A 27,891-nucleotide genomic window follows, 5' to 3' on the forward strand; every position below is an offset into this window, starting at 1 on the left:
TTTCAAATTTTTACTTTTTTTTTTTTTTTAATTAAAATACTGTTATACCAAGTGGAATGCTACAGCAATCCTGGTACAGGGTGGCACAGCAACACAGCCAAGTTTACATTTTTAAATACTTAAGATAACTTAAAACATACAAACAAACATCATTGTCTTTGGCAGAAAAAGTTCACAGCACGAAAAAATACTTTTAAAAGAATACCAATATTAATCCAAAATATATTAAGTTGTTTTCCTCTTTCACAATATTTTTCCGCTTTGTTTTGCTTTTTGTTTTTGCTTTGTAAACAATGCACAGGAACCAAATCCATTTTAAAGCGTGTGGGGAAGGGTAGATAATAAAAAATGCAATTGTCCAGCAAATGCACAGATGTTTTAAAAGAAAACTTAAGGAACCACAAAAAATATATACATATACATATAAAATTTAAAAACAAAGAGGGATAGATATACAGAGAGAGCTAAAAACTGGAAGGACAAACCAGGGAAACATCATTTTTCCTGGGGTCTGAGCTGTGTGACTTATATACAAGTCAAAATCCACTACTGTCAGAAGCCAGCTGTCAGTAGCCAAGGGTATGCAAGAGGATTTTCATTTATACAATATCAGTGTATTTGGTATTACCTCAGAGTGTGTGTGTGTGGGGGGTCAAAATTGCAGCTTAAAAAAATCCAATTAATCCTCTGCCTTTGAAAAATGGCTTTTATCTCAGAAATTTTTTTTTTTTTTTTTTTTGGTGCCATGTAGTTAAATCAATTCTCCTAATTCTGCTGTAGGTGGTTTTCCTTTTCTTCTCTTTCTTTCCTCCTTTTTTCCCTTCAAAGCATAATCCCATTTTCAGCTCAGAGTTCTGTGACCTCAGAAAAAAGTCAGCTGAACTTAAGATGGTTGCTGCCATTTGTCCCCTGAATGGAAACGGAGAGAAGGGAACACTGGGATCCATCCACCACACTCAGATACACACACTGATACATTCCATTTGGCTCATGGTTTATAACCAAACAAACAGAAGGGAAATTCCACTGAGAGGAATTGTGGAGACTGTCCAAAAGGCAGGCAATGGCATCCGAAGGACTCTCCAGATGGATACTTAATGTTTGAAAGAAACAGGATGCAAAATGGAGGAAAAGGATAAGATGGCAAACATTTGAAAGATCAGAGTGTCCACAATGAAAGGGATTTAAAAAAAAAATCTAAAAAGTCAAATATTATGGAACAGGACAGGGAAGGGACAAAGAGAACAGCTGATAGGGATAGAGAAAACAAAGCATGTGGGAAAGAACCTGAAATGACAAATATCCATTCTGTTCCCCACAAGAAGGAATTATATACAAATAATAGCATAATGTCTCCTAGTGCAGCCACCTAAGGATACACAGTTCAGTCTAAGAGTGTTAAGGAACTTTTCCTCTTAGCAAGCTGGCTAGAGCAGCTGATAAACCAATAAAAACCATATCCACCCCACCAGATTCCAGTCCTTGTAAGATGAAAGGGGAAGAAGCAAGGGCTGGAGAAAAGAGGAGGAGTAAGAATCTTGCAGAGCCAGCAAAACACAAACACGGGCAGACTTCTGGCAACTTGCATTTGAGGTTTTGGTACCAACAAGTTGACTCTCCATGGAAACTCAGCAACCAGTTCTTCCAGGACCCAGATGTGGGCGTCTTCTCATACACTGACCTCCCCACATACCTTCTGAGTCTTAACTGCCTCTCTCTCTCTCTCTCATTGTTGAAGGCAAGTTAGGATCAAGAGGGGGGCTCAGCCCCTCTCCGAACTCTTTGCATCTCCTTATCTGTCTGTGGGATGGTGAATAACTCCTGCAGACCTTGGTTGGGTCCTTGACTTCCAATGGATTGTTCAAGGAGAACTGTGGTCAATTGGTCATGCAGGAGGCAGATCACACTATAACAGTTCTACTCCCACCATCAGTTTCCTTCCAAACTCTATGGTCTAAATTTGGCCAAATAGAGTGAATGAGTCCTCAGCCGGATCATAGTATATGAAGGATTCCCCAGGACTATGTCAGAGCAAAGACGGGAGCTAGAAGTTTGAGGGGGATCTGGTAGGATCTGCAGATGTGGGCACGAAGCTATTTTGAGGGCCACAGAGCCAGCACCTTCTTCAAATCAGGATTTCCACCATCTCAGACATGTCCCGAGTCTTGGAAGTAGTTGAAGACTCTGAGGAACATAAACACACATATAAATAAATCTTCCAAGTCTTTATTGTTCCCTCTTCCAATACACAAATATCATTTTTTTTCTTTTCTACACCATGGCTACCCTTGATATTTCTGGTGACATAAATGTTAATTTAAAGAACATATACTCCCTTTTAGAGTTGTTCTCCCTAGCCCTTCCCTGAGTACATTACTTGCCTCTAACCTACAGATTGGTTTACCTCCTTTCCTTTGGCTAGGAGACTTTGAGGGGAGGGGGAGTGTAAGTAGTACATGAGGGAGGGGAGCCAGGGAAATTCTTCTCATATTTGTGGTCCGCCATAACTCATGAGGCAGAGACAAAACTATGTAGATTCTATAGAAGGGGTGTGTGAGGACAAATGGAATCTCCTCCATGCTCCTCCCTCCCAGCTCTTTGTAAAACAAATTCTTCTGATTAGAGAGGACCATTAGCTTAACTGGTCAATGGAGTTTTCCATACCTGGAATACATTCCCTTCTCTCCTCCCAACTCCTCCCTCCCTCTAGCCAAACCTCAAGTTCTAAAGTCTATATATTAGAAGTCCTTAAGGATCCTAGCTGCCATTCCAACTGTTTTTTTGATTTACTTTCAATATAATTTTACATTTACTTAGATGTGGCTTGTCTGATTCTTGAGGTTGGGGACTGTTCTGTTGTCTCTATAGGCACTTAATAAAATATTTTCTGACTGAATGAACTAATGAATTTCACCTCTACAATGCAGTGTGCTTCAGACATCAGACACTCCTTTCCTCTTCCCCACATTTCCCAGTTCTTTCTTGACTTTTACTTCTTCATTTTCTCTTTCCTATTCCCCTTTCCCCACATCCCAACTTATTTCTATGATCTCAGCCATAGCAGCACACAACACATTATCTTATGGCAGTCAAGGCCAGCTCACATCAAGTGCCAGTGGATTAAGATAGTTGGTAGAAGGTGATGGGGAGACAAATTTTATTTCATTTCATTTTGATTCCTTTCTTCTTTCCTTTCTCCATTTCATTCATTCATCCCTTCTCCCTTTGTCTCTGTATGTCTCTCTCTCTTAAGCTAAGGACAAGAAACCACTGTAATCCAACTGGGTAGAATACTTACCAGTTAAGGCTCCACCATGATTGCTGCTGTTGCAGCTCAGGAGGCCCTCAGGCCCAGGGCCCTGGGAAATGATGACACTGTCAGGAAGGCCATCAGTCTGGGTACTTCCATCCTTGCTGCCATGTTTGGCATGGGAGGAATGGGAACCTGTGGGTATCTCCTCTGCTGGGACCCGACCTGCTGGAAGAACATAGGGTATTGTTACATTGTCATCAGCGATGTCTCACAAAATGGTTCTTATTGGGGGAATATTGGGGAAAGCAAAGGGAATAAGCAATTATATAATGGCTCTTGACATGCCAGATACTATGCTAAATATTTTACAAATAAAATAATATTTACAATTATTTTTTAAATTTGGGATGTGAACCCAGTTCCTGACACTCCATATCCAGTGTTTCTATTACAACATACATAATCTAGGAGGGCATTTTTCTTCTACTTTGGAAGCTCACAAGATCTCAATCTCTTACTTTCTAGGTTCCTAGATTTTTGGATGAGATAAACGAGATCAAATAGGAATCTTGAAAAAAATTTGGCTTAAGACCTCAAGGCAAAATTCTCTCTTCATTCCTCCAATTTCCAGGGGTTCCCTTACCTGTGGCTCTCCAGGAGAGGCCATCAGACTGTCCTTCACTGATAGATGAGACTGCCTGCCAGCCTTGGGTCCCTGAAGCTGCAAAGATGGATGGTACAGACTTGGCAGGTCTCAGGGAGCACTGCAAGGCTTTGCCAGGGTCCTTCCTTGAACGCTGCTGAAGTACTTTTATCACAGCATCTTTCTCCAGGATCTGGGCGTGAAGGACTTTTAACCTGGATGGGAGGAGCAAAGAAAGCATCTATTTAATGCTAAGTCAAAACACAGGAACAATAGCAAACTTTTTTGAAGATGTTCCCATCTCAGTCTCCCTTGTACCTTGTGGTCTCACAGAAATCAAAAGAATGCACTCAGATTGAGATCAGGGAGCATTTATTTCTCTCATTTTTATTTTCCCAGTGCTTAGCACAGAGCTTAGCCCATGGCAGGCAATTACTAAATGAATGCTGGATTAGAATGAAAACAGCTGGAGCTGCTTTCTCTTAAGCATGGTTTTTTTTTTTTTTTTTTTTTAAATTACTGTCAAAGGGTGGGAAAGGCAGAAGATTTAGTATCTAGCACTGGCTGCCTCATGATAGGTACATAATAAATGCTTATTATTTGATCTACTTTGCTGGTGGCGTCCACACAGCCCTTCCTTCAAGCATGCTGGGCCATGCTACATGTACAAAAATGGAGGGAAGCTATGTGTGTGAAAGCCAATCCATAAAGCAGTCCATGCTGACCAGCAAGTCAGGAAGAAATGCCAATTAACCAGAAACATCAAATCATTTGATATCTGCTCAGAATAAAACATTCAGCTACATTCAGAACCAGTCATATTCTTGCCTAAGATGTCTGAAGATAGTGGGGGCTCATGACACTCATGAGCTCAACTTAGGACAAGGGTAGTTTCCTTATATATAAAAGGAAGGATTTTTTTTTTTTAAAAAACAATTCCTACACCTCACACGTTGTTAAGATCAAATGAGAAAACCAATGTGAGAAACTTGAAGAACTTTAAAACCCTGCTGCTGCTATTATTTCCCATATGTGTTGTACCTGGTGATCTGTACAAGAGCATCATGAACTTTTTAGATTCAAATAGTGAATAATGTTGGGAACCTGAATCTTTAGAAACCTATCACTATCACCATCTTCACTGACAAGCAGTGTCTACTGACTACTTTTAGAGTTTTACTTGTGCCTGAGAACAGGTTTTAAAGTATAATAATATATTATAATATCATCTAATAACTCTTTTTCTAGAGCACTTTTTTTAAGAGCACATTTTTCTAGAGCACAATTTACAAAGCATTTACCTCATAACCTATGAGATTGGTTAGTACAATTATGTGATTATCTTCAATTTACAGAAGAGAATGTCTATAAAGGACTTTATAAGTCTTAAAATACTACATAAATGAAAGCTGCTATTACCATTATATCTCAGACATTTAATAGCTGTGTCATCCTTGTCAAGTCATTTAATCTCTTCCTGCCTCAGTTTCCCCAGCTGTAAAAATCACATCATGATAGTATCTACCTCCTAGGCTTTATTGTGAAGATCAAATGAAATAGTGAATTAATTTCTCTGGGATGGTTCAGGAAAAAGAGTAGGGTCGGATGTTTTGACGAGTTCCTACCTGTTCTCCATTTCCTGGTGTTTGTGGTTGACTAGGAGGAGGTCTTCGTTGAAGCTGCTATTGGGTGAGTGTTGAGGGGAGTGGTTGATGATGGTAGTATCCCGCTGAGCGGCGGCTGTCGCGGCAGCATCCATAGCAAACTGCTTCATGGTACATTCTTCTAGGTACTTCTGTTCCCACTTGGTCATGTCTGCCTCCAGGGCCAAGATCTTCTCTTCCTTCTCCCTCAGTTGCTCTGACAGCCTCGGCACACTGAGCTCGGGGGATCCGCTATTAGGTGCTGCCATCTGTCTCTGCAGAGGAACAAAATGACACTAGGGTTACCTACCTGACTGATCCCCAGGGAGACTGGTGAGCAGTTAAATGCACACCTGTGCTTGTTTCATCCCTCCCCCTTCTTGGACAAATAAGTTCGTGTTTTGAGGGTGGGAACTGCAGACAGATCGGTCCTAGAAGAAAGATTTAGATCTCGATCCTTTGGCAAGTTTTCTTGATTACCAACTCATGACAGCCTATGGGTAAGGTCAGAGTGCTTCTGTGAGTGACAGAAGAACAATAATAAATTCAAATTGACATAGAACTTTAAGGTGTGCAAAGCACTTTACGAAGGTTATCTCATTGGACCTTACAATAATCCTAGAAGGTAGGGACTATGACTATTCTGCCTTCACAGATGAGGAAACTGAGGCTGAGTGCAATTAAGTGACTTGGCCAGCAGTCACACAACTAGTGCTTGAGGCAAGATTCTAATCTGCTAGGTCTTTTTGCCTCCAAGTCCAACCTCCTGGCCTTCAGTTAAGTGCCAAAACTTGGCTAAGAGGGCATGATAATTGATTGCCCCCTCTTGTAAAACAGTCTGAAAAAGAACTCAAATCCCTATTGGTTTACTCTGAACCCAAAGTGGACTGGGACATGGAGAATTCTGATTATAGGAAAACAGATGTCAAGGTCATGATTTCCTCATAGTTAACCAAACAACAGTTGTCAACAATGGTTTGTCAGAAGGGCTGTGCAACTAGCAAATGAGCAAAGCAACTCTAGTCAGCTACATGGACCTTGGGGGTAGGAAGAGGGTTGGGAACAAAGAAGCGTTATTCAGAAGGGACCTTAGAGGCACAGGAAAATTAGAAACTTGCTCAAGATCTCACAGCTCCTAAGAGCCTGTGACAGGATTTGAATCCAGGGTTTTTTGTTTGTTTTTGTTTTTTTTTTTTTAAAGCGGAGGGAGATGTTGGAAAGGCAATTGGGGTTCCATAGTGGGTGTCTGAGGCTCAGGCCCTCCTGACCCCCTGGCAGATGCTCCAGCACTATCTGGCTGCCCCTAGAAGCCAGGTCTTCTTGATAATTAAGCACAGTGCTCTGACCCACCTCACTCACTCACCTGCTGTGTCCTAAGAGTCTTCAGTTCCTGCTCCAGGCGGGTCCGAAGACGTAGCTCCAACTGTTCCCTCTTTTCACAGGCCGCCTGGAGCTGCGCCAGGGCCTGCTGCAGCCGCTCAACTTTTTCCACATACGCCTTCTTCTTCCGAAGCTCATCTTCTGCCTTTGCCGCCCGGGCCTGGGCATTGCTCAGGGCCTGTTCCAACAGTTCTGCCCGTCGCCGCTGGTCCTCATTGGAGCTTCGGAGCAACGAGATCTCCCGTTCCATCTTTTCTTGTTCTTGCTGAGATTCATAGTCTGGGAGAAAAAAGAATAAGAGGTCCATTCATGCCCTCATTCAAATATTTGTACAGGAAAAAAAAAAAAAATGATGAGACATCCTTATAGGAAGATTGCTGGGATATAGCTGTTGGGATCCTTTCACCCAGACCCATTCCATTCAGCTGACCTGTCTGTTATATGTAGAATGACTTATTCGAATTGGTCAACTCATGGCAAAGGGATTAAAAGGATTAAGACTTAGAGCTGAAAATGACCTTGGAGGATATTCTGGACCAAAAGCATTAAACACATGGCCCACAACTCCCAGAGCAGATCAAACCAGATTACAATATAACTAGGAAATATTTAGCCAAACAAAACAATAAAATGCAATATAACTCAGGTAACATTACATTTTAAAAATTAAGTCAATATGGGGCCTGCAAAGGACACTTAGGTACAGTGGCCCCCTTTCTATTTGGGTTTTGACACCACTGGTCTAGACCAATCTCTTCATTTATAAATGGGGAAAATTAGACCCAGAATGGTCAAGTAGCTTGTCCAAAGTTACCCAGCTAGTAATATTACATCAGAGCAAAATGTTCTCTCTCTAGTGCTGTTGCTTTATGCTCCATCAGCAGTATGTTAAGAAATATGAAACTGCTCTTTTCCATTACATCTTGGAATCTGATTTTAATAGTAGGGAAGATTTAAAAAAAAAGAGAGAGAGAGAAGAGACTGCAAGCCAAAAAGTGTGTTTCTTTACAAAATATGGATTTGAAAAATTTTGGAAGAGAATGTCTGTTAGTACAGAGTGGTCTTAGTAATGCAATTTTTAGTGAAAATATCAAGCCTCAAAAAACCTCTTTGGACAAGTAAGAAGTTTAGAGAGTTATATAATTTTTTTAAAGTATTCTATTAAATTTCTAAGGTCAGTGACCTTCCTAGATATGTCAAGAAGCCAAGATCAGCCTGTCAGATAGAATAAACACCCTGAGGCCTAGACCTGGATGGAAGGAGAGAGAACTTTAACTGCATGTGGAATTTTCCAAAAACCTAAGAGCTGGAAAATAATGAAAAGGTAGGATTGACATACCAAAACACCAAAAAAAGTAAACAAGCTCCCAACCCTCAATTCACTCTTAGTTTTCCGTAAGAGTCACCATAAGTCATTTTCTAAGCTGGACAACTCCAAGAGTTCATTCAGTCCAATTCCTTCATTTGCTATTTCTGGAAGGGGGAGATAACTTGATCAAGAGTGTACAGCTTAGTTTGGGTAGAATCATAGATAGAATAGTCTCAGTGTTCCAGGCTATTTCCACCATAGCCTATCACTCTGATTTGCCAAAAATTTGCCAAATATATGAAATGGCAGAGGAGCAATAATTAACATGCAGTATGGGGCTTAGGGTAGAACTGCAGGCCTTGTGATTGCTCAGAAAACAGGTTTTTCACTGAAAGACAAGTCCAGTTGCAACAACGGCTGCTGAAACAGTCTACATTTTCTCGGATGTCAAGAGTTTTAGGAAAGAAGAGAGCCTTGGGAAGTACAATAATACCCTAATGCCTTAAGTGATTAGTTTACTTAAGGTTGGGAGGGCCAGGAAGAGAATGCAGGCTTATCCCAGACCAGCCCTTTGTTTCCTTCTGTTATGAAATCATTAGATGTACATACAGGAATAAAAAAAACATTCTGGGACAAAGGGTGTTCTCTGGGAGAAAGTTTGGGTTTTTTTGTAGGGGGAAAATTCTCAAAACAGGTTTTAATTGATCTGTTCATTCTAACTGTTATAGCATCAAAGGTTTGAATTAATAGGCTCGGGGAGGACAGGAGGTCAGTAGAGGAAGAAAAATTAAGTTTGATTTTTTAAAAAATTAAAAAAATATTTTGATCTTTGTTTTCATGTTGCCTAAATTACCACTTCCCTCCCACCCCCCTTGCATTCTCTGGAAATTTGATCTCTGTGGGGACATGGGAAAGTAGAAAAGTGTACTTGGACAGAAACACTTCAGAGACCAATGGGATTATTCTACCTTGCCCTGTACCTTAACCCATTTGCACTGTGTAGAAAGTGCTGTCAGCCTAAGGATCATTAAATTCATATTAGGAGAATAGTAGCTATAAGGAGTTTCCAGTTTAATGAAATAATCTCAAATTCACAGTTCTCAATCAGAATTATCAGCACCACATATGTTTGTGTGTGTGTGTGTGTACACATGTGTTAAACCCAAGTTTTAGAATGAGATTGACATAATGATCCCCTTTTAAAAAGCAGCTTTACTGCCTCTTAGATTAAAAAAAAAGTGGCAAACACTAGAGACCTTTGATGTGAAAAATTCAAAAGTTTCCATCCTCTGGGCTGTAAGGGGCTAGAAAACTAGGCAAAGAAACACAGCCTTGTTTGCAGGATGCTAAAACTTTGTAGAAAGAATTTTCTCAATGTGTCCCCTTATCAACTCTCCCAGTTCTATGTTCTAAAGACCCTTTCTTAAAATATGCTTTTTTTCAGGATGTGTCCCCCTTTCTTGTGAACCTAGGTGGGAGAGGGAAAACAAAAGATCATACTTTGTCCTCTCTCAGTTGACCCAAATAGGACCCTGATGGAACAATGTAAGGTAATTTTTATTTTAGAGAAATTAGGAATGAAGCAGCCTAAAGCCTAACCCGAAGCCCTTTGGGTAAAATATGTGTATACATATATACACATATGTATGTATACAACACACATTCATGTATACACATATAAACACAAACATATTAAAGACTGAGTAAGGGAAAGAAGCTAACAGACTTAAGACTGAGAGCTAAGGGGAGGAGAAACTACAGGGTGGAAGAGCAGGAACAGCTTCTGGAATGTAAAGAATCCAGGTCAACTGATGCTGTGGTGATTAATAACTCTGGCTGAAGTGCCAAGAACAGCTTAGTTCTCCCTGGGGAACTTAAAAAACTTCCAAGAGAAGATTGGCCTTTTATGCTGCCTTAAAGAAACCTTACTCTGCCTCCCTCCTTTCCATTTTCCTTTCTTTCTAGCAAAATTCCCAGAAGTCTATATTCCCAATCTGTAATGCCCTGTATCAACTCAATGTTCCCCCAAATTCATGTTCACACTCAACCCTTAACCCCATCCCCAGTAAGATCACACCCTGAGCCTTAACTCCAGAGACTACTCCACAGCTAAGTTCTCTACCTCCCTAGTCTAACTCTTTTACCTACCACTTCTCACATTTGTGTTTTTCTCCCCCCAGGACCTTTTAAATCACTCAAACCCTTCCCCTCTGTGTTGGCCCATTAGGTTTCTCCAGGTACTTACTCCCTCTTGTCTGCTCAAGATTCTACTCTGAAGTTTCTGAATTCTGTGTCTGGGATACCCTAAGACTTTCTCTAAGTCTCTGGAGGTCACTACTATCCAATTCTAGATCACCCCCCAACTGGTTTTTAACAGGTCACAGGTAATATTGGGAAAGAAGATGGTAAACTCTAAAGACATGGCTCCTCTGAGTCATGCAACTCTGTTTTGCTCTCATTTTCTACATCCTCAGAAAGCTTGTCTCAGAACCTTTTTCCTTTCCTTAAAAATCTTAATTCTCTACCACCAAAACCTCCCCAAATAGTAACTTTACATGAGTTGACAAAGAAGACTAAAAGGCAGGATGCTAAAGCTATGTAGTTATTTGCCCATTTCAATTTATCTGTTCCTAAATCTCTCCTTTATCTCTTCATCTTTTAATTTCAGAAGGTGGTTTTTCTTCCATTCTAATAAGCTAATAAATAACTGCTCCACTTGAGTCTTCTCGGTTTTTTCCCTTCTATGTTCAGACAATCTCAGATTTCATGCCAGGTATTTAATAAATATTTGCTGTCTTCTCTTTAAAAACAAAATAAAAACCCAAATGCTTTACTTGATTCTATCCATTGTAACTACCACTTTTCTCCTTCATTTCACAGCCACACTAATTTCCTATTTTCAAATATTTTGAATGTGAGAGATATAGCTGCTATCTCTACTTCTCATTTAGGTACTTTATCTATCCCCACCCCCATTTTTCTGAAACTAATAACTCAAAGATACCAATGTCCTATTCTCATATTTATCCTTCTTCAATATTTGATGCCCCCAATCAACTATTTCTTAAAATTTGGTTTCTTTAATATAGCACTTTCCTGATCTCTCTCTTTTTAATATCATTTTTACTGTCTCAAATCTAGAGCTGGAAGGACCTTCTAGACCAACTAGCCCAAGATCACACACATATTAAGCATCACATGTGGAATTGGTCCTCTGATGTCTTCTTTACTTCTCTATCTTCAAAATCAACACTGTCTTTACATTTTTTAAGCAGCCTAAACCAACACTTAAATGCAGAATCCCCTTCCCAACTTTAATATTTCTGTAAGTGATAAAATGATTATTCTAGTCACTTAGGTTAAAAATCCTATTTGTAGTTTTCCTTTCTTTCCTTCTTAGGGCTGATCTGCTATCAAGTCCATTTTTTTTCCTCCAAAGTCCTTCTCAGTTTCATACTTTACTTTTCAACCCTATCATAACATCATTACCCTCATACCTGGATTACCACGGGGGTCTTTTGGTTTATCGGTTTTTTGTATTTCTTATAGTACCCAAGCCAAAAGTGCCACCCTCGCCAGCCAACCCCCACCAAGACATCTGAACCGCCAGAAAAGGGTATTTGGTACTTACTTTGAGCAAGAAGCTTGGCCACCATGCCTTGGTTCCCCTCTTGGGCCTCCTGTGTCTTGCTGGCTAGTTGTCTGTTTGCAGATTCTAATCTCTCTGTTTCAAATATTAAGAGAAGAAGGAAAAAAAAATTTTTTCTTCAAAATCTGATTAATCTGAGACCCAAATTTTTCCCAAGTAATACATTAGGAAAAAGAAAATTTCACTTGAATTGAGCCTGGCTGAAATGCTAATTCAGAAATAGTTATCAATTATTTAGAGTTATAATATTCTTAAGAGATAACCTAATCTAAGGAACTGACAAGACTAGAATCAGGGTATTTTTACTCCCAAACTAATGCTTTTTGATTCCAAATCAAGAGAAGAGCTCACCAACAAACCACCAAAGAACCAAGAGCTTTGTGTCTATCCAGAGACCAGACAGCTAATCAATATTTTCTAATGGCAGTGACAAGTGGCCTTAAAGAATGCCTTTCTTTCAAAGAAAATGCCTTAAAGCTTTTAAGAACACAATTGGGCCATTGGTCTGGATGAGTCCCACCTCCAGAAGGGAACGTCCTAGGACATATAGTATGACTGATATCTAAGGTAGAGGAGTAATAGGAAATGCCTGCAATGTAAAAAAATTTCTTGAATCCAATTTATGAGTGTAGGGTGAAGAGATGTTTTATGTTGTCTCCTCCCATTAGACTGTGAACTCTTTAAAAGCAGAGACTGATTTTGTAATTAATTAATTAATTATGTTTAATATCCCTAGCACTCAGTATACTGCTGGTATGTGGTAGATGCTTAATAAATGCTTAATAAACTTGACTTAACATAGAGTTTATGAAACTTTTCCCAAGGGAGAGAAAGAAAATGAAGACATTTTTGGGAAACAGAACCTTTTCCACCTATTCTTGAGTATTTAGGGTCATAGCAATTATCCCCACACTGCTTTCCTTGTATCTTTTTGACTTTTTCTTACCTCTTAGATCTCGGTTAAAATCTTGTAGTCGTCTCATCTCTCCACTCATCTTGTTCCTCATGGTCTTCTCTAAGGTCTCTCTCTTGGTAGAAGCTTTCATCAGGTTTTCATAAGCCTCAGAGATGCACTGGATTTCTGTTTCCAGCTGGGGGGAGCAGAAAAAAGCATGTAGTATCAGAATCTTTTCTCAGAAGAGCAAGATTAGCATGAATAGCATTGGTCTTTTTTATGTCCAATTGGATTCACAAATGAATTCTTTTGGAGGTTGTTCTGCCCTGAGAAGCTTATGGAGGCAGCCAAAGATAGAGGAAGCTACATAAGCTCATTGCATTCTCATTCCTATCCCCAACAGAATGTTTGTTTGATACAAGCATAAAAATCAAAGATATAAATCAGTGGGACTAACTATTTCCAGTAGCAGGACAGATATATCTTGCTTGAGGAATCAAAAGAAAAACTGGCTTTGATAATCTTCACCACCTCATCAATTTCCATCAAGCACAGCATTTAGAATAAAAACCAGCTTTATAATATCGTGAGATCATTGGTCTATACAAATTAGGTTGTTTATTATCTCCTACCCTCCCCCCAAGTCAACACAGTACTAAGATTTCATGAAATGTAATCTAGAAAGACCTCTTTTTGCTATCCTTTTCTCCAACATTATTCTAAAAATATGCCATCCAACAACTCTCTGAAGGCTCATGTGGTGGTGGGGTGATTTATTTCTAACCACTACATGGCTCCTTTGGACATGAATCACTATGAACTTCTGCCTTTAATAATGTAAAATTTCCAGAGAGAAGCATTCATTTTCAGACCAGCCTATCCCATGAAGCACATGGGAGGATGTGGACAGTTAGCTTCTTCCCACTAACAACCCATTTTGTAGAGGATCTGGTCTCCTGCTTTTGCTTTATTATCAGGCCTTATGGGAAAAAGTTTCCTATTCCTTTAACACCAGAGGACCTGAAGTCACCTTCCCTGGAATTTCCCCATCTGTGTATTGAACTTCAGAGTTGCCAATTTCAGAATTTAAGTCATGGAAAAAAAAACAAAAAAAACAAGCAAATATTATCATTTAAGATTTTCTTAACCAACCAAGTCAGTTTCTACTGGTATCTCTGTAGACTTCTCTCCTATTTGGCCATATCTATCCATCAGCAGAAAACTACAGATTGGGTCTAGATCAAGGGATTTTAACACTGGGAACTTTAAAAAAAAATCTATTTTGATTATCTATTTCAATATAAATGGTCTTCTTTAAATTATTATTTTATCTTATGCATTTAAAATCATTTTTCTGAAAAGGGGTCCACTGGCTTTACCAGACTGCCAAAGGGGTTTATATAAGACAAAAAGAGGTCCAGAGAGATCCCATTTAATTTTCCATTTTTATTCGGGTGACTACGGGTTCTGCACGTGCTCCCTCGAGTCTCCAGAATTCCTACAAGTCACCCATTTGTTCCGGTATGGAGGGGGGAGAGGAGGGCTCTCTCTTTGGCTGAAGCTGGCCTGAAACAGATACCCCGTTGTGTACCTTAACACAAAGGGCTCTCTGTGGGAGGCCCTGCGGAGGGAAGGACAGAGAAAAGTTGCAAATGTGAAGGGAGATGGTGAATGGTCTCTTTCTAATCGGCCCAACAACTGCCTTTGCTCCAGACTTCTGGTATTATATGTTGCCGCTTCACAGCTGTTTGAAGTGTGTGTGCATATATGGAGGAAAGGACGAAGGCCCTGGGTGACTACTGAAAAGCAACAGAAACCATCATTTTCTGCTTTTTCTTACTCTATCCAATCCCATTCACTCGAACGTTGCCACTAATCTCTTTATCTTATCTTCTGGAAACTACTGTTCTATGGCTCCCTGGTCTGGGTTAGGTCGGCCTGCCCTTCCTGGATGGCTAAAGCCAGTCTATGGCACCAATAGCTCTGAAAAAGGGACTCTTTTAGTCCCAAAACAAAAAAAAAACCTGAACACACTATGTCCTGCCCAATACCAAATTTCTCTCAATCCCCTGTACCTTCTGAATCCGGCTTGCCTTCTCGCTGTACGTCTCAAAATCTCTCAGCAGCTTCTCATTCTCCCTCTGGAGTTTCTCATTGTCTCTCAGGATGGCCTCCATCTGAGCCAGGTGGCTGTTGGTGGAAGCAGCCTGGGCCGACATCAGCGCCTCTACCCCAGCTGGGGTGAGAGAGCCCAAGGGGTTGTGACAAAGGGCAGCCGTGTGGGGGTGGGCAGGCTGTGGTGGTGGGAGCTGCTGCTGCTGCTGCTGCTGCTGCTGGAAAGGCTGGGGCATTGGAGCCTGCAGGATCCTGCAAGATTCAGAAACAATTGGAAAAGCCATTAGTCATTACCTCATTAGCAGCCTTACCTGGTCCTCTGAAGGGCTGGGGAGTCCTGTGTGCATTTCAGCTTTCACCTGCTATGATTATTTTGGGTAACTTTAGTTGGGGAACGAGCTTCTTTCTGAGATGATCAATATAAAGGGCAGAATGCTGAGCCTGGAATCAGGAGACCTGGGTCTGAATACCATCTCTGACATTCACCAATTGTCCTAAGAAAGCTGTTTTTCTTCTCTGAGCATCAGTTTACTCATCTATCAAATGAGGCTATTTGTACTACCATATCTGATGTGAAGGGGAGGGAGAATTATTTGTAATAAAAAGAAACACATATGAATTTTCATTAGCATCTTTATCACTGTTGGGCGTTAGAAAACAAAGAAATAGCTTACTCCAATCCCCTCATCTCAGAGAGTATAAATAATGGTTTTAAAGTAATATCAGTATCTTGGGAGGGCTTAGATTAAAACCCAAGCTTCCTGATTTATTTTTCTATATTATGATGGAGCCATAAAACCTTTGAGAATTTGTCTCTAAGTTGACAAAACCATTTTGGCTTCTCAAGAACAATTCTTGTATGCCTACATGCCTATAAGGATACACAGGTTAAAACTATAGAGGAAAGATTCTTATTATTAGTCAGATGTGTGTGGGTCCTAGTTTCATTTTTGCATTGGCTGTATTCTATGCAAGGATCTCTCTCTGTGTCTCTTCCTATGGGTGTATATCTCTCCCCACACAGACCTTTTCACTTCTTCTCTCTCCTCCCCTCAGCCCATCTCTTTCTCCTTGTCTCTGTCTCTTGGAACGATGCAACTGCTGCTTCTCCTGCCTACCACCCTCAGGTGTTCCTAGATTCAGCAGTGCTGGCTGGCACACAATGGCATAAATGCTATGACCACTTTTATTCAAGAAGCCGTGTTTCCATTTTTATTAATTAATAATACTATGCCTCCCTGGTATTTTTGCCTGCCATCTTCAGGTTACTAGCCTGATTTCAGGGGACATCTCTAAGGTTTATGCAAAAGGTCTTTAATACAACACCAAATTGTCACTGAAATATGATGCCATAGGATAGTAAAGGCCAAGAAGAAAAGACAGTCAGGGCATTATCCCCTACAAGAATAATATTTCAGGACTCTGTAAAGTGGTGATCTTCTTAAAATATAGGGTTTAGAAAGGAAAGGGGAAAGGCCGGGGGCTGGAAAAAGCTATTAAAATAAAAGTGAAATTAGCAGATTATTAGTTTTCAAATCCTTTGTCCACAACAAAGATGCTATTTGGCCACAAACTTAACTCCTCTTACTAAGCCCTATCTTCAAACAGATTGGCAGCAGAGATAATAGGGACTTTCAAAGACTAACTAATCCAAACCTATTACTTTATAGATGAGACTGGGGATGCTAACTGAATGGCTCAGGATCACTCAAGTAAAGGGACAGGGGCAGGACCTGAATCAAGATTCTCTCTAGAATCAAAAGATTTTTTCATTGTATTCTACTGCCTGCTTCTACTATTCCCCAAATCCCCAGAATTAGAAAACATCTGCCTGTATAAACTCTAACCCACACTACAATTTGCTCTCCCTCAGATACCTATTAAAATCTAAGATAATGCAGTAAAAAAGAAAGAAATTCACATTCCTCTTCTACCACAAGCCTGTGGGCCAGTGGTCATTATGTTCATACTTGGGATTGTGAATAAAGGCTAGGAATGTTGGCCAAACAGGTAATAAAACTTCTTATAGTCAAAAAAATTCTCCCTTTAGGGTTAAACTATGGACACACCCCAATGAATTCAACATGGCTGTTCTCCGGGAACTTGGCTACCAGACACTTCCTTAGGGACTCACACCTCCATTTGGCCCTAGTCTGGCTCTAAGATGATTAGTTAAACATAGCCTGCATTCTTCTGTGATGACTTGGCTCCAAGAAAGAATAAAGAAGTCTCCTTTCTGCCCCATACCTCCCTTCCCTTCTCCTTTTCTTCCCCTCCCCCTTCCCTTACTTTTTGTTCTCCAGAAAATAGTCCACTTCCTTTTTGTGATATTATCTTTTCCTGTCAGAGTTCAATAAGGCTGGTCCAAAAGGAGAAACCATTACTTAGTTCCTAAAATCCTTCCCAGACAGTTCCCTGAGAAGCCAAAGATAATGTGGGCTTTTTTTTTTTTTGGTTTTGGGTGGAGGTGGGGGAAGGTGGATAGGAGTGGGAGGGAGAAGGGACTAGCAAAAACATTTAACTGGCTCTTCTACTCCAACTAGGCTAAGTCATTCATTTCAGGAAATTATATGACTTAAAGGTGAAAAAAGCAAGCAGCATGAAAACCAGGCAGAGAATTACAAATAAACTAAGCCTGCCTCCTTTTTTATTTCCTTTGTTGTTGGGTGTTGATGGAAATCCTTGGGATTCATGAGGAAGGGAGGATAATAGGCTTCTGTGTGTAATTGCATCACAGAATCAAGAAAAGTTAGAGCTGGAAGGTCTCTGAAGGTCACCTCATCCAACCCCTTGCTCAGTTCTGCTTACCTAGGTGATAAGGGGAGTGGAAAGGAGGTGGGACCTGAGTGAGAGCAAAGGCCAGCAAAGAGAGATAAGGTCAGTGTCTCCCTGGTGGTCATTTCTGAGAGCCAAGTGATTTCTGAAAACTCTTTTCAGGGCAGGTACAAAACTTAATTTTAAAAAGTCACTCGAATCTGCCTTTGAATCCTAATTCCCTTGCCGTTACTAGTATGAGCTTAATCTTAATCTCAGTTTCCTCACCTGTAAAGTAAGAAAGCTAAACTAGATGGCCTTTCCAATTTTAAATCTATGGGCCCAAACAAGGCAGAGTCCCAGTTTGCCAAGATGGAAAAATAAGTTCTATAATAAGTAACACAGCTCAGCAAGGAGTTCCTATCCTGAGGAAGTATCTCTGCTGAAATAGTAGAAAACAATCTTCTTTTCTCTTGACCCTGAGCCTTGGCTGGCCCTAGAATGAAGCCTGGAAAGCAGATTCCTAGAATCACAAATCTAGCACTAAAATAAAACCTCAGAGGCTAATTAATGCAGCCTCCTCCTTATACAAATGGAAAAAATGAAGTGAAAAAAGTTAAATGGGTGGCCAAGGTCACTCAAATAGTATCATAGGTGTCGGGTGAACCCAGGTGCTCTCTAACATCAAAGCAAAACATTCCCTACTGCACCTGGTCGAGGAGAATTCAATGCTTCCTCTTGCAGAAGAGGCCAGTAAGTAATCAATTTGTCAATTTGTTTATTAACATTTATTAATCAGTGCTAAGCACTGGGCATACAGAGGGAAAAGACAGTTCCTGCCCTCAAAGAATTAGCAGTCCAGTGTTTAGGAAAGCCTAGCTCTGAACTTTTGAGGGTCTACTTCCTCTTCTTTCAAATACAAGGTTTGGATCAAGTTGTCTCTAAGTTTCCTTGCATTTCAAAAGCTGTGTTACCTTTGGACTTTTTTTCCCCTTTTAGCATATACTGTTTAAGTTAGAGGACCTTCCAAGCTAGTACAATCTCCATTGATCTCCACCTTTGTTCTGGCCATTTCTCCACATGCAAAGAATATTTTTTCTTTATTTTTCTATTTAAGAATATTATTTAGATGAATGTAATGGACAGAGCAAATAAAGGAGAAATCCAAATCTGTCTGTTTTGATTTAGGTGGTATTTCTAGAGTGATAGACTTGGAATCAGGAAAATCTGAATTTGAACCCTGTCTCAGATACTAGCCCTATGACCCTGGGCAAAGCTCTTAACTTTTCCCTTGACCTCACTTTCCACATCTTTGAAATGGGGATAATAATAGCATTTACCTCACAAGGCTGTGGAGAATCAATTGAAATAGTATACATAAAGGGCTTGACTAACATATAAATGTTAATCATCATCATTGTCCATAGTTTTAGTAAAAAAATAAAAAAAAAAATTGGGAAAGGAAAAGAAGAACTGAAATTGCCAAATAAAAAGGGTTGTTTAGGTCAAGTGACCAGATACTCTATGTGGTCTAGATTGCTTCTCCATTCCAGTTTTGACACACAAAAATATTAACTGAAGCTACCATACTTAGCACAGTGCTGAGTACTGAGGCATATAAAATAAATATGTGGCTGCCTTCTGGGGGGCTAAGAACAGTCAGAAGTCTGTGGGGGCAGCTTGGTGTTACAGTGGTCAGAACACCAATTATGGAATCAGGAGCCTCTGAATTCAAATTTAACCCTAAGATAATTAACTTATTAATTTAATTGCCTCAAAAAAAAAAAAAAAAAGTCTAATCTCTCCTTAGAAACAGAATAAAAAAGGAGAAGATTGGAAATTTATGGAGTTGTGCAAATAGGAAAACGTTTAGTATAGCTAGGTATATTAATTTGGTGCTAGTCACCCAGGGTAGGGATTCTAGGTGGGTATTGACTGGAAGTAAATTAGCCAGTCTTAGAGGTCTAGGGATTGAAGGCTGAAGAGCAGGGGCACCAGGGGCAAAAGATTGGGGGAAATTTCAGCTAATTTTGGAAATAAGGTAAGTGTAAATGTGAGGGAGGGCTTTTTTTTCCCCTTAGTTCCTCTTTTATTTCATGCCCTAACCCCTTCATTCCCCCAATCCTGACACCCTCTCTCTTTTCCTTCAACCTGCAAAAAGATGACTTTAGCTTTGGGGCCCATCTGAAAATGTCTATTTCTTAAGGCTGCCAAATGCTGTGTAAATAGGAGATAGTCCTATATACACACATATAAGACCTATCCATTATATCTTCATCTTGTCCCATAGTCTACTTTGTTCTGACATAAGGTGCCCGTGTTTAAATTCAAGCAGACTTTGCAATAGACTTTTCTTATCAAATAACTCCTCCCCCTTGACTTATTTAGACTTTGTTCCATTCCTTCAAATTAAAACCAGGCAATCTTGCTACTGTTACACTTATCCCTCAATGTCATGAATAGCAATAAGGAATTAAGAATAATATAAATAACAGAAAGAAAAATTTACCATTTAACCGAGCAGTCTAGAAATCAGGAGATTTGGGTGCTAGTTCCAGCTCTGATATTTACTAGTTTTAAAAAGTAAGTTACTCCTGGGTAGTCAATTTTCTTATTTGTCAAATGAGATAAGACTATAGTTTACAATTTCTTAACCTAAGGTCAATGAACTAGGCTATGCTTTTTTTTTTTAACTATTTCAATATAATTGGGTTCCTTTTTGGAATTTTGTGTGTTTTATTTTATATGTTTAAAAACTTTATTATGATAAGGTGTCTGTAAATTTTACCAGATTTCCAAAGGAGTTCAAGACTCCCAAAAGGTTAAGAACTCCCAGGTTGGATAATCCCTAAGGTTCTACTATGATTCAATGATTATTTTATGAAGGTTAATGTTTTTTGGCTTCATAGTTCTTTGAAAAAATCTATCAATGAGTTGGAATTGAGTCTACAAACTCTTTACTTGAGAGGGTTAGGATAAGGTACAAAATCTCTGGGCCTCACCTTTCCCAATTCGTGACTATAGACAATAGTCCCTTTTCTTGAATTTACAAAGATGATACACAGATTAAAAAGATAAAAATAGATACACAACACTCCAAATCTCTTAACTGTAAGTCAGCCTTGTACATTCTCTAAGCCTAGCTTCTTATCATTATCTTTAGTTCATTAAAATAAAAGATGCCCTCTCCTAGACAAACAAATAGAAAGGGGTTACAAGGTCATAGACAAAGTCACACGTTTCAAATATGAAAATGAAATGAAAGCATGAAGGCAAGTATGAAATGAAGATAAAACACAATGATTCCCCTTAACCCTCCTCCTCTTCCCCCAGGGATGTTACTGCTTCCTTAATAAGGAAGGAAGCAGCCTAAGCAGAAAGGGAAAGCCCCCAGTTTCTAAAGTAGAAACAGTAGCTCCAGACAGGAGCATTCCCAACTCAAGATGAGTCTACCCAGCTCAGCTAAAGCCAGCCAGCTGGTTCTGGAGTCAAGATCTGCTTTTAAACCTACCCCCAGACACTTACTACCGGGTGATTTGGGGCAAGTACTTTAACCTCTTAACCTCAGTTTCCCCAACAGTAAAATGAGGCTAATCATAGTACCTACCTCTCAAGATTGTTGTGAGGATGAAATGAAATATTTGCCTAGCACAGTGTTTGACACATAATAAATACTATATAAATATTATTATTATTATTTTTGCTTAGTATAAGGGCTTAATGAAGGAACTACTGGCACTTTGATCTCAGATAGGTGGCTGGAGAGTAGTTGGTTTTGCTGAACTTATTTTTTCCCCCTTTCTAATTTTTCAGTGGGAATTACTGAGTGATATTCAGAAATAAATGTGAACTATAAACAAAAAAACATACATTTAAAGAAATTAAGCATATCCCCAATGTGAAATAGCCCCTAGTTGCTGGAAGCTTTTCCTTATATCTAAGCTCAAGTTATCCTTTCTGCTTCTATTTTGATTTTCTTGAAGTCAGAGTCAGAGAGTCCTAGGTTTGCCCCTGATGTGTATGATCTTGAACAGGTCAATACAAACTAATATTAATAATGATGATGATGAATGTAAAGCATACCACTTCTTCTCCCTTCACAGGTTGTTGTGAAGATGTGTATGTGTAAAGAATATAAACGATAGCCAATATTACCCTTGCTTTTAGCTTGCTCAGACAGACTTGCCACTTGAATACTAGACATACCAGGCTAACAGAGGAGCAGATAGTTACAAGTCAAATACAAGTTAAAGGACTCTGGAGTCAGAAAATGTGTTCAAATCTTTCTTTTGATACATATTTGCCTATATGACTTTGAGCAAATCACTTAAGCCTGGACTCAGTTTCTCATTGGTAAAATCAATGGGGTTGGATTAGACTTTAGGTCCCCTCCAGCTTTATCTCTGTGACCCAAAGGAAAACTTAAAAATATAGGGATGAGGATAGAGAAATACCTTCCCCTCCAGATTTCAGAATCAAGGAAGGAAAGCTGTGGTGAATTACCTGACTTCAGGATGCTGGAAATCAGGGCTTCCCCTGGAATAGGGCCTGGGGTCACTGGCTGAAAAGGGCTCCTGCGGTGGAATGATGTAGGGGTACTCTGGTGGGGGACCCCGGGGCTCCAGGCCCTCGGTGTGATGGCCCCTGGGGTTGGACAGCTGATAATGGCGAGAAAGCTGGGGAAAGCTGTGGGAGGAGCTCATGTGGTTGTAGGCTTTGGCACCATTTCTCTCAAGGGATAGCTGGAGGAGGCGCTCACTCAGTGACCTCACGTGCCCATGCTTCAGCTCCTTCAGAGAATCATCCTGCCTCTTGCTGCTTGTTACATTGCCCCGGCGAGGTTCCTTATCCACAGGGGCCCCTGGGCAAGGCAAGGCTGCCTGCTGTCCTCTCTGGGAGGCATAATACTGAGAGTGGACTTTTGCTTCTTCATAAGTGGGCAGCTCCTCGCCTTTGCTCTGGGGCTGGTAGAACCGGTAGAGGGCATTCTCTAAGTAGGCATGGTCGCCATGGTGCTCCTGGCCCTGGGGCTCCTGCCGGGTGGACTGCTGTACCATCTGACTCTCTTCTTGAGTCAGACTCTCCAGGGATGAACGGGGGCTGCCCCCATTGCCCCCACCTCCTCCTCGAAGTGCCTGCTGCTGGATAGCCAGCAGGGTTCTGTTCTCCGTCAGGTTACCATAGCGCAGCTGCTCCTGGATGAGCCTGTGCAAGACAGTCCCTGAAGAATCTTCCACAGTTCTCATTCTTTGCTCTTTTGTAAACAACTGGAAGTCTCAAGATCACCTGAAGGTCTAACAGCAATTGGCCACAGATGAACACCTGCAAAGGAAAGCATAGAGTCATCAAGGGTGGGGCTCTTTCCACTGTCCCAGGAGAATGGGAAGACTTTCCATAAAACACTATTTAATGGGGTTTCATTTTCATAGAACCCCACTATTCTATTCTGTCCAGAAAAAGGTATCATTTAGCCCTAAATATTAAACAATAGCCAATAACTTGACTTTAGTGCTCTTTCTCTTTCTGTCTCTTTCTCTAATAAATGATATTGGGAGGTCTACCTAAGTGTTAGTTCTCCCAAGCTAGAACAGGCACAAGCTAAGCTGACCTATACAAACCTATGTGAATCAATGTCATGGAATGACCTTGGAAATCATTCAGATACAGTGTATATTAGAAATAAGGAAGGCGGAAATGAATATGTAGTACCAGATAATGGAGGAAAGAATCAGATATGAATTCCGGTATTGTGAACAGAAGCTTTATTTAACAAGCCACTGGAGCAAGAATGTCCTGCCAACAAGCACTAGTTAAGTCATACAGTCCCTGTAAATTAAAAACCACACACCCTTTTTTTCACTTATCCAATTTACAGTACCTTAATGCATCAGGCAAATCCAAGATAATAGAGATGGTAATTTCTCTAGATATTTATTCCACATTATTTGGATAGAGTCTAACTGACTCTCCTCAGATTGCTGATGGTAATTTATAATAGCTGTAGTCATGATTAACAGTAAAAGCACAATCCCTACATTGGCAATTCTATGGGTGAGGGAAAACCATGGTTTCAATATGGCACAGAAATGAGCAGGGGCTTGATTGTTCTAGTTACAATGAAGGTGTTCTAGGGAAGAGCTTTCCAAGTTAGCTTATCTGGTAACTAGGGAGTTATTGACTTCTAAGACAACACTATCACCACAACATTCCCTGCCTCTTTAGCATAAAAAACTAATTCAGATTGTACATTAAATTCATTTTTAAAACATCAGTCTATGATAGTAATTCTGAATATTTTCCAAGCCATGACAAAGTGACCATCTCAGAGAGCTGGAAGAATTTTGAACATCTGTTCCAGTCTCTAAGCCAATGTGATATCTAGAAATCACAAGTTTAGTTTGATGATGACAAGAATAAGAAGAATGGCTAGCACTCATATAGAGCCTTAAGGCTCATAAAGCATTTGACAAAAATATTTTCACCTTTACAGAAATCCCGGGAGGTAAGTGATATTATTATCCTTATTTAAAGATGAGGATACTGTGACAGAGGTTGACTTGCCCAAGCACACTGCTAGTAAGTTAATAAGTATATGAGGCAGGATTTGAATTCAGGTTTCTAACTCCAGGCTCTATACTGTCACCTAGCTGCTCATGGAGGCTACAATTCTTCCTCCCACACTCCTTCCATGCCAAACTCCACAATCCAATTATGACACTGAAAAGATCTTTGCTTAAGTTAGAAATTGCATAAGTAACATAACTTTCCACCCAGTCTTTACATCATACCAGACTACCACACCATGCCAGAAGTAGAGAGATTCTGAAATCCACAACACCCCAGAACCAACAAAAATCCTTAGGAATCAAACCATTAATGTTTCCTTACTACCCAGGCATTTTCTGCAGTAATCACAGTTTACTAAATGGTGGGCTCATTAATAAAGACTGTCAAGAGAAAATAAATATCAAGACAATCCAGAATCTACCTCAAACACACCATCACTTGAGGTCTCAAGGTATACAATACAATTATCCCATACCAGGAGCAAGTTAATCATGTATTTGTAATGTTATATCTAATGAAAAAGCATTAATCTCAACCACCAAATAACTAAATCATAAGTCCATCATAAACTACATATCTTTTTAAAAAAATAAGATTAAGGAGAGAGCAGAAGTGTAAATCACTACAAAGTATGGCTTTTTTTTTTTTTTTTTTACATTTAACATTCCATTAAACAAGGTGGGCTGGGGAAGAGATTAAAAATTGCCCGCAAATTCTCTTCAAAATACTGAGGTTCCTAGGTGTCTATATTAAACCAAGACTTTCGAACAACTTCTGCAAGACTTCCAAAAGTGTAACTGGATAACGTCCTCCCTTCCCTCTACAAATAACTTCGGAGTCAATATGCTGCGAACTCCTTAAATTTTAGAACCAATTTAAACATTAATTCACCTCAAAAGTGTTCAACCGATAGCCATCTGAAAAGTATTTATATTTCCTTTGCTGCTCTGGTCCCTCTTTGTTTTCCAAATATTTCTGCCCTGACATCATCAGGGTTTGGACTGCAATTAACATTCTTTCTAAGTGAGAGCCAGGCTTATGGCTCCGGAAAGCATTTTTCCAAACAAGACAAAGAGGATTTCTTTAACTAGTTGGGGGGCAAAAGCACCTGTAATTCAAAACTAACCAAATAATTCTAGATTGCCCCCTACCCCCCTTTCTTTAATCAATTCCAGCCTTCTTTCTCCGCTCCTCCCGGGTCCAAATACCAGGAGACTTGGAAATTCACAGGTTTCAAGGGCATTGCAAGAGCCAGGGTCAAGAGCTAAGGTATTCTTCCCTCCGTCTTCCCCCCACTCCAAATATACCCCTGGCTGGAAAGATACAGACCGCAGAAAGATTTCGCCAATAGAAACCGTAAAAAAGCCGCCTAGAGTCGCGCGACGGAGAAACCCAGTTTAGCTAAAGCACCGGCATTGCGAAGGAGAACCGACGCGTGGGACCTTTCTTAGCTCCCGATGATCTGCTCTCGCTTCCCCTAGGATCTCTCCGAATTGCCCGGAATGCTCGCTCCCTCTCTCCCGGCTGCGTGCTAGGAGCTCCGAGCTTCCAAACAGAACGCGTTCATTTCTCTCGGGAAACTTACCAACCCATAGCCCGAGAGCCTCAGTCCTAGAACTTCATTCAGACCCAGCCACGCAGAAGTCGCCGGGGAGCTAGCAGTGCAAGAGCTCTTTCGGAGGGAGGAAGAGCAGAATAAATGCAGAACGCGTGCGTGCCTTGGCTTAAACCGCCGTCCCTTCCTAGCCCCGCGCGCCGAAGTGCCAAAACAAATCTTTAATAATAATTTAGGGGGAAAAAAAGAATTGGAAAAAAAAAAAAATCACAGGAGCGCAAGGACAATTCCGCACGCAGCTCCGAGCTCCGAGCTCCTCTGCACACGAGCTCCTCTGCACCGAGCTCCTGCCCCGGTGACTGCTGGAAGCGAGACTGCGCTTCTCCAGCTGTACCGCGAGCCACAGAGGTTGGACTGTGCAAGAGGCGGCAGCTATGCCAGGAATGTGAGAGTTTCAGGTTCCCCCTAGGGATCAAAGCTAACCACAAATAACCTCTTTGCGCTCGGCCCTTCCAGAGACTGCAGGGAGAGGCTGCGCACTGCAGGGGCGACTAACTGCGTTCCCCCGCCCCCTTCACCACATGGCTCCATAGCCCTAGGAGAGATTCTTCCCTCAATTTTTCTTCTTCTTTTCTTCTGATTTTTTCTTTTTACTTGGCTCGGGCTTCTAGTTGCCATTAACTCATTCACTCCCAAATGAATACTTGTGCCTGAGGATTCTCCAAAAGATATTTTTGTTGGACGCTGATATCCAGATATTTAAAAATTTAATTCCCAATTAATGCAGACTCTCCAAATAAGGGATCGCTGGGGTTTTTTTTTTTTTTTAATTTTGATAACAGTATTTCAATATAATCGGGTTCTTTTGTAGTCTATATAATCCTATATATTTTATGCATTTAAAAACTTATTCTGACAAAGGATCAATCGATCTACATTGCCATAGGGATTCGCGACAAAAAAAAAAAAAGGTTAAGAACTCCAGCTCTAAGAAATGTTATCTATTTTTTTTTTTGAAAGTTTGGGTTCAAACTGTAGATCTTTTATATGGGTGAAATTTGCAAAGACCCTACGCCCATGATTTGAACCTCACGACAACCCTGTGAGATAGATACTATTATTATCCTTATTTTATAGCTAAAGAAATTGAGGCAGAGAGAGTTACGTGACTTATCTAGGATCACATAGCTATTTATAAACTGTATAAGGCAAAAGTTAAATTTAGATCTTGATGACATCAAATCCAGTGCTATATTTAAGGACCAGCAAAAGAATTTAATCCATTTTCAAATTCTCTAGGTTCACAGATTGAAATGTAATTGGAAAATCATCAAGAAAACAAATAAAAATATATTTGAACATGGTAAATGTTAACATATGGTTTCTTATATACAGGTTACTAACTCCAATTTCTATTTGAGTTTGACCCAGTTGTATTTTGGATATAGGTACAGAGGCAGGTACCTATAGAAAACTGGGCAGTTATTTATTTGAATAAATTTCTTTAGGTTGCCCCCCCCCCCCTTTAAAAGTAGAGGAGCAAGACAATCCCAAATCTAAATACTTTTCTTTCAAACCAACAAAGCCTATTTGTCACCTAATTGCTGCATTTCCATGCTGAAATTCCAAGAGCTTCTGAATGGTTCCATTTATGGAGCTTATCAATACAAGAATTCCCAAGAGATCTTTAATGGCCAAAAAGCCATCAATAGAGTGCACATGCGTATGTACATAAATGGGTGCACATATGTTTTTCTTGGAAAGTAAATGCTGTCATACCGCTCCTAGGACCTATCTATATAAATGTGTTTCTAACAGCTCTTTTTGAGGTAGCAAAGAGTTGGAATTTGAAGTGATACCCATCAAATGACTGGACAAGTTGTGGTATAGAAAAGGAATGGAATACTATTATTCTATAAGAAACAACAAACAGGGGCAGATAGAATAATGGATAGAGCACCAGCCCTGAAGTCAGAAGGACTTTATTTCAAATTTGGTCTCAGACACTTAACACTTCCTACCTGTATAACCCTGGGCAAGTCACTTAACCCCAATTGCCTAAGCAAAAAGAAAAAAAAAAAAAAAGAAAAAAAGAAATGACAAACAAACAGGATAATTTCAGCAATAC

General features: G+C 40.1%; 1 protein-coding gene across 2 annotated transcripts; it reads right to left on the reverse strand.

The window, feature by feature from the left end:
* AMOTL2 (angiomotin like 2) lies at positions 1 to 26,298 on the reverse strand. Of its 2 annotated transcripts, none has more exons than XM_023499111.2 (10): positions 25,794 to 26,298; positions 22,145 to 22,963; positions 14,848 to 15,139; positions 12,824 to 12,968; positions 11,860 to 11,952; positions 6,903 to 7,198; positions 5,522 to 5,814; positions 3,897 to 4,111; positions 3,299 to 3,475; positions 1 to 2,184 (listed from the first exon to the last, which is right to left on the reverse strand). In XM_023499111.2, exons 2-10 carry the CDS (start codon positions 22,885 to 22,887, stop codon positions 2,126 to 2,128), a joined length of 2,313 nt encoding a protein of 770 aa, XP_023354879.1. In that variant the 5' UTR covers positions 22,888 to 22,963; positions 25,794 to 26,298; the 3' UTR covers positions 1 to 2,125. The 2 variants fall into 2 exon arrangements, with proteins under 2 accessions (XP_023354879.1, XP_012400050.1); XM_012544596.3 differs by having other exon boundaries at positions 3,299 to 3,478; positions 25,794 to 26,297.
* Between the last annotated feature and the right edge of the window lie 1,593 nt (positions 26,299 to 27,891).

This window comes from Sarcophilus harrisii, chromosome 3, assembly GCF_902635505.1.
Source record: "Sarcophilus harrisii chromosome 3, mSarHar1.11, whole genome shotgun sequence".
In the NCBI taxonomy this organism is placed as follows: Eukaryota; Metazoa; Chordata; class Mammalia; order Dasyuromorphia; family Dasyuridae; genus Sarcophilus; species Sarcophilus harrisii.